Raw genomic sequence first — 6068 nt, forward strand, 5'->3', positions numbered from 1 at the left:
GAGAAACAACAAAGCAGATGATATAATCACAAGCTTCTTATGTCGTTTCCTTTTACAGTAGATGCCACATACCGTACAATAGATTGTCTTTTCTAAATCACATCCATGCTCAAAAATTTGATATGCAATGGCACTGGGAGCAAGCAGTCTACTACTAACATGGTAACATTATATTTACCTCAGGATGACCTGTTGTGTTGACTGGGACTAGTAGTACTCGTGTTTGTTCCTTGCCTTAGTTGTTGTTCAGTAGTGGCCAACTGGGGAAAACATACACAGAAGCTCTCTCTCTTTCTCAACAATCTTCATTCACCATAGCGACAGAAGCTACTATCAGCAAAAGCAAAAGGAGCACAACCATGGACATCATGCTCAAGTTGACAACGCCTATTTAATGCACTCCTCCTCTTCACCGGCAGTGTTACTATGTGCAGCTATGATTCCTGGGCACCTGTGAAATTTGACAACCAGGTTTGGGTTGATAGATCTAATATAAAGTTCTCACCGACGGTGTGAATCTATCTATCTGTATGCTATCCAAAAGCCCCGTCATTTGTGGTGTTATCATATAGATATTTGAACGAGTGGCAACAGGAAAAAGGATACCGACAAATGAGAATTAGATTAATGGAGTAACTAAGTAAACTTGGGTTACATTTGATCACCCACTTATACAACTGCAGTAGGCAAATGGTGAGTGAGCTTACACATCGAGTTTAGCTTGCCAGGGTTATATCTTTGTTGTATTACAGTGTACCTATGGACATCCAGCGATTCAGCTACTGATCGATGGATGCGAGAGATGCAGAGGATCACATCGCGGTCATCTCACGAGTTGAAAGCGGCGATTAGTTTCTCCTTAGTGAGCTGCTCTGCGACCGGCGATTTCACCACAAACGTGTGCAGGACACTGTCGTTGTTTGAAGTCACACAGGAGTCCGCCACATTGATCTGTGAGTTCTTGAAAGCTTGGATGACCTCGGACACGGGGTGACTTTCCAGTGGGCAGGTCACGCGAACGATTACCTCGCCCTGAGCAACCTGGACGTCGATCTCAGGGCACTGCGACCGCCGCTTGTAGTCCATTAAGCACGGGTTGCCCCACATCTCCCTCTCGGCCTCCATCTCCTTGAGCTTCTTCTGGAGCTCCGTGATGTAGGATATGGCGTCGCCGAGCAGGGAGGCCTTGTCCATCTTCGATATGTTGGGCACCACGGCTCTCAGGGCGTAGAACCTCTGGTTGAGCTTCTCCCTCCTCTGGCGCTCGGCGTCCACGTGGTTGAGCGGCTCCTCCCTGCCATTGGCCGGTTTCCGGCCCCTCTTTCTCGGCCTCCGCTCTTCCGTCGTGCCTGGTGTATCTTCCTTGCACGGGGCCTCGACGTCGGAGAGCTCCGAGTCGAACGCGCCCAAACGACTTACCACGACGCCAAGGTCCGCCCCACCTGCTCTGAAATCGATTTGCCCGGACTGAGACAGCGGTTGCTGGCGCTGCTGCTGTTGCGGCTGCAGTTTCTGAGGCTGGAACGGGTTCGTTCTTGGACGGTCGTCCCTGACAACCCCGTTGACATGTCGAACATACGCTACGCTATTACCAAATTTCTGTTGATGAGAATTCACGTTGTGATTCTGATTCCATTCGAGCAACGCTGCAGCATCACCGAGCGGGTTCGCCTTGAGGTGGTCTCCGTGCCTCGCGATCATTTCCGATGGCGGCTTCTTCGCCTTCACGGCCGAAGTTGCCCTCCCGTCGAGCTGAGCACGTCCAAGGTTCAAATCACTTCCAAAGATCTTGGCATATTCGGCCGGGATGTGGCTGCTGGACCCAAAGCGCGAAGCCGAAACGTGAGAATTGTTCTCGTCCATCTTCTCGCCTACCGCTGCGGCCTTATTGCGGCCCTGACAGAACACGGACCTAATCTTGTGCAGCGTCTCGAAGCTCTCCAGCACGGGATCCACTGACCCCAATTCGAGCACTCCCGCGTCGAACGGCACGAAGACGATGGTCCGAAACCCCGCTGACCTTGCAAGAAACGCCCGCACGCAGTAATTGGCACATGCCGGCGATGCCAGCGCCGCCTCCGAGATCCATATGTGCTTCCCCGACGCGAGTGCCCTCCCAGGGGCGTCCTCCCCTTTGGGGAACGAGAAGTACATGGACGCCAGGAAGTACATCTCTGAGTCGGTGATGCGGTCCAGCTGGAGCGCGTAGTTCTCATCGTCGGAACCACCGGAGAGAGCGTGAAGCCTCTCGAGCACCCGCTTGCGCATCTCCTGGCGGGTAGCCTCCAGCGGGTGGCTTCGGGAGCCACCGTCCACCTCCTCCGCGTCCTCGAGCTCGCGACAGTGGCCATCACCCCAGCTGAGGACGAGATCGCCAGACTCGGACCGCGATATCTGCCAGAATATCGCATAGGCCCAGGAGGAGGAGGAGGCGGCGGAGCGGCGGCCCTCGACGAGGTCCTGAAGCTTGTTCTGGAGGCCAGCGTCGCCGCAGCCGACAGCGGTTAGTTGGCTGTCGGAGGAGGTCTCGTGCCTGGAGCTGAGGAAGTGGAAGGCCTGGTGGCCGAGCACCGCCACCGCCATGTGCCGGTCGTCGTCCGACCAGAACGAGCCCCTCCCCATCCTGAACCCCCGTAAGCGTCCGCTTCGACGGCCTCAGAGATCTCGAAAGTCCACTTGCACCATTCCTTCCCAAGATCCCGTCTATACCAGACGAAGAAAGCGATGGCGACCGCTGTGGGGATTCCAGAAGATGAGAAGTGCAGGTCCCCGAAGTGTCGAGCTTTCAAGTCACGCGGAAACAGTACCCTGTGGTTATGGTAAAACGTGCAGCGAGCCAAGCGGAGCCAAGCCGAACGCACCGGCACGTCGGCTCAAGTTAGACAGACAGATATAGCGAAAGAAACGTGGTCTTTAGATTGGAGGGAAAGGCTCGTGCTAGTGTTAGGTGCGTCGTCGCAAAGATAGGGCACGTGGTATAGGATTCCTACACCACTATAGGTCTAATTGAAATCACCGAGAGGTCACATCCGACCCATACGTGAAATATCTCTCGTGGGTCCAACCACCTATTGTCAATCGTCAAATGATCTAATTGGAATTAAATCATATATATGGTTGATTAGCAAAGACCCGGACGCGTGTTCGTCGATCGTTGTGACGATCGGATTCGTAAACGAGATTCTTGGATGATCGCGGTTAAGAATTAGTAGAGATGGGGAATATGTCGTCAGGTAGAGTGCATTGGTAGGGATTGGGAATGCTTCGGAAGGAAACTAGAAGGCAGCGAGAGAGACCAACTATGTAGTGTGTGAAAGGTCAGGTCCAATTTTGGGTGGGGTCATGTTTGGAACCACCGGCGAGATTTTGATAGGTTGATGGTGGGTGACTATTCGTCGCTTAATGGTACGATGACAGCGTCGATCAGTAGCAGCCAAGAAGAAGAGATCACGATGAATCAGCGGGAACGAGACAGCTCAAGTAGTCCACCGTCAATCCTACACGTGGCCGCAGCAAGGACTTGGGAATCTTCCCTCCATCTTGACTCCGGAACAGAGTAAGTGTTATTTTGATCGGAACCATGCTTCGGAGCTGGACCGTCCAATGGCTGCGCCTCGACAGGCATCGACGTGACGACAGCGTGAGAACGGTGAACAGCATTGAATGGCCATGTCGCCTGCGACTCCGCCATTCCGTATTGCTCTGTTTCATTTGGTGGAAATACCGGTGCAGATTCCCGCTGGATTTGCGGTACAGATCCGATCAGGAGGGAGACAAATTAGAGGTAACATTTTTTCCTATTCTATGTGGAAGAATCGGGTACCTGTTAAAATTATCTACGATGGTCGACAGAAACTCGAGATCTCGACGATGGTGAAGTCACGAAACATTGGCGAAGAATTAATTGTGGGTCAACTGAAGAGCTGGTCCTTATCCCGGTGACATTTTAGGTAGCGGTGGTGGATGACTTGAAAAGGGGTTGTACAGGCAAACAGCCCATTAGTGGAAGCACGTCGTGTCATCCGCAGGGCCACTGTCCTTTGCACACGCCAGTTTGGAACAGCGGCGGTCTCGGAATCTGTGTACGTCATCATCTATCTCTAGGCAGGACTGAAACCATCGCCAATGCAGCTACGGTGCCGTGATCGGTCCACCCAGAACTCCCTCCTCCACGGCGTGCATGCTTTTGGCGTGATTATCGAGTCATTACGGAGAGCCAAACGTGAAGAGAGCGAGAGAGAGAGAGAGAGATTTCTCTAACGTTGGTAGAGAGGATGATGATTCATGTTGCCTTTCTGCGTGCGAGTGTTGTTCCAGAGGACAACACTCGGTTGCTATCGAATCTTGAGTTTCTATTTTCCTTTACTTCTTTTTGGCTTTGGTCTAGCTTTGAACGCCATGTCGCTGGGTGTTTCATTGTTGAAGGGAAAGAATCAGAATCGGGAGAGTGATTTCCTTCAAAAATAAAAAATAAATAAACAATTCACATTTTAAGTATGTTTTAATCGATATTTTTTTATTTTTTTAATAGTATAAAACTTACTATTTAAGATCTTTTTTTATTAGTCATAATTATTTTTTATTATTCATATTTTTTTAAAAAAAAAATAATATTTCTAACCCCTCTAATTTTATTTTTACTCTCCTCTTCTTTTTTCATTCTTATCGCCCCGCACATCTCTTGTCGACTCTCCTCATTGCTCGTTGTTAATGATTACTCCCCGCTATCACTATTCACCAGCCCATCTGTGTCATCGATCTTTCGCTATTATCTATCGTTGTCTCTACTAGTTGTAGAAGAGGAGGAAGTTAGTGTCGTCGATCATTAACTCCAACCTATTTGTTTGTCACCAATCTTCTATTAATGTTATTGTCGACTTTGCTAGTCCGAGCCTGCCCCTTGCAATCAATCTTCTACGGACATCGTCATCACTAGCTCTACATACTACAAAAGAGGAGTAAGTCGTTATCGTTGACACTAGTTCTCGATCAACTGGTTCTAGTCTGCCCATTATCATTGATCATCCACTCAGAAGAGGAAGAAAGAAAAGAAAAAATTAGATGAAGAAGAGAAAGATATTTTGGTATATTTATAAAGAGATATTTTAGGTATATTAAAAAAATTAAAATGAGATTATAGATAGTAAAGTAAATAGTAATCTCTAATAGTATCTCTAATTTAAAATAGACATAAATTATCCTTAAAATAATTTTTCGTCTATTATAGTGTTTTGGCCTGATATAGTATTTTGGCCATCATAATAAAAATACAATAAGTCCTACTCGAAAATACTATAAATTATCTAAATTAATTTCTAGTCTTAATCAAACTAATTATAAGCCTAAAACTATAATATTTTAATGATATATAAATAATGATAACCAAAGAAGTGTAGAAAAATCTAGGGGCAACATCACATGCGTAGTAGAAGAACAAAAAATAAAATTTTTAAATTTTTCAAAAAAGTATTCATCATCATGCAAAGATCGGTGCTCAAAATCTATAAAACTGAAAATTACGTATATAAAAATTTATATTTTACCTAGAGAGATCATATATCCTTGAATCTCTACAGATCCATAGGAGAGGATGAAGAAGGTCAAGCATCTTCCTCTCTAACAGTGATCCACACAGTAAGGCTGTGACGATACTTGTCCAATCACTACCAAAAACTCTATGCCTGCTATCTAAGAAGGAGAAGAGGAGAGAAGAATTAGAGGTGGGAACCAAGAACCTCTAGCCTATGGCTGTTTGGTTCCCCCCTATTTATAGAATACCCTATCAACTTAACCTTAATAAATCATATCCTATTGGGTATTGGATCGTCATCCAACTATCCAAGCCTCTTAGATTAGTGGATCTTTATCTAATAATCTCTCATTGGCTCTTATTGGATCTCATTCATAGGATCCAATAATTCAAGGGCTTATTGGATATCCAATAACATAGGAGCTCTAGCGGATATCTCATATCCGAACCTCTACTCGTCACAACGCCTACCATATGTGTGTAACCCTCTGAGCATAATATTGAGCTGGTTGTGAGGCATACATGTTAGAACTCCTTC

General features: G+C 47.1%; 1 protein-coding gene across 1 annotated transcript; it reads right to left on the bottom strand.

The window, feature by feature from the left end:
* Positions 1 to 603: 603 nt before the first annotated feature.
* On the bottom strand, positions 604 to 2976 carry LOC135624527 (transcription factor MTB1-like). The gene has a single exon (XM_065128239.1). It carries the CDS (start codon positions 2620 to 2622, stop codon positions 829 to 831), a length of 1794 nt encoding a protein of 597 aa, XP_064984311.1. The 5' UTR covers positions 2623 to 2976; the 3' UTR covers positions 604 to 828.
* Positions 2977 to 6068: the final 3092 nt, after the last annotated feature.

Source organism: Musa acuminata, chromosome BXJ1-3 (assembly GCF_036884655.1).
Source record: "Musa acuminata AAA Group cultivar baxijiao chromosome BXJ1-3, Cavendish_Baxijiao_AAA, whole genome shotgun sequence".
In the NCBI taxonomy this organism is placed as follows: Eukaryota; Viridiplantae; Streptophyta; class Magnoliopsida; order Zingiberales; family Musaceae; genus Musa; species Musa acuminata.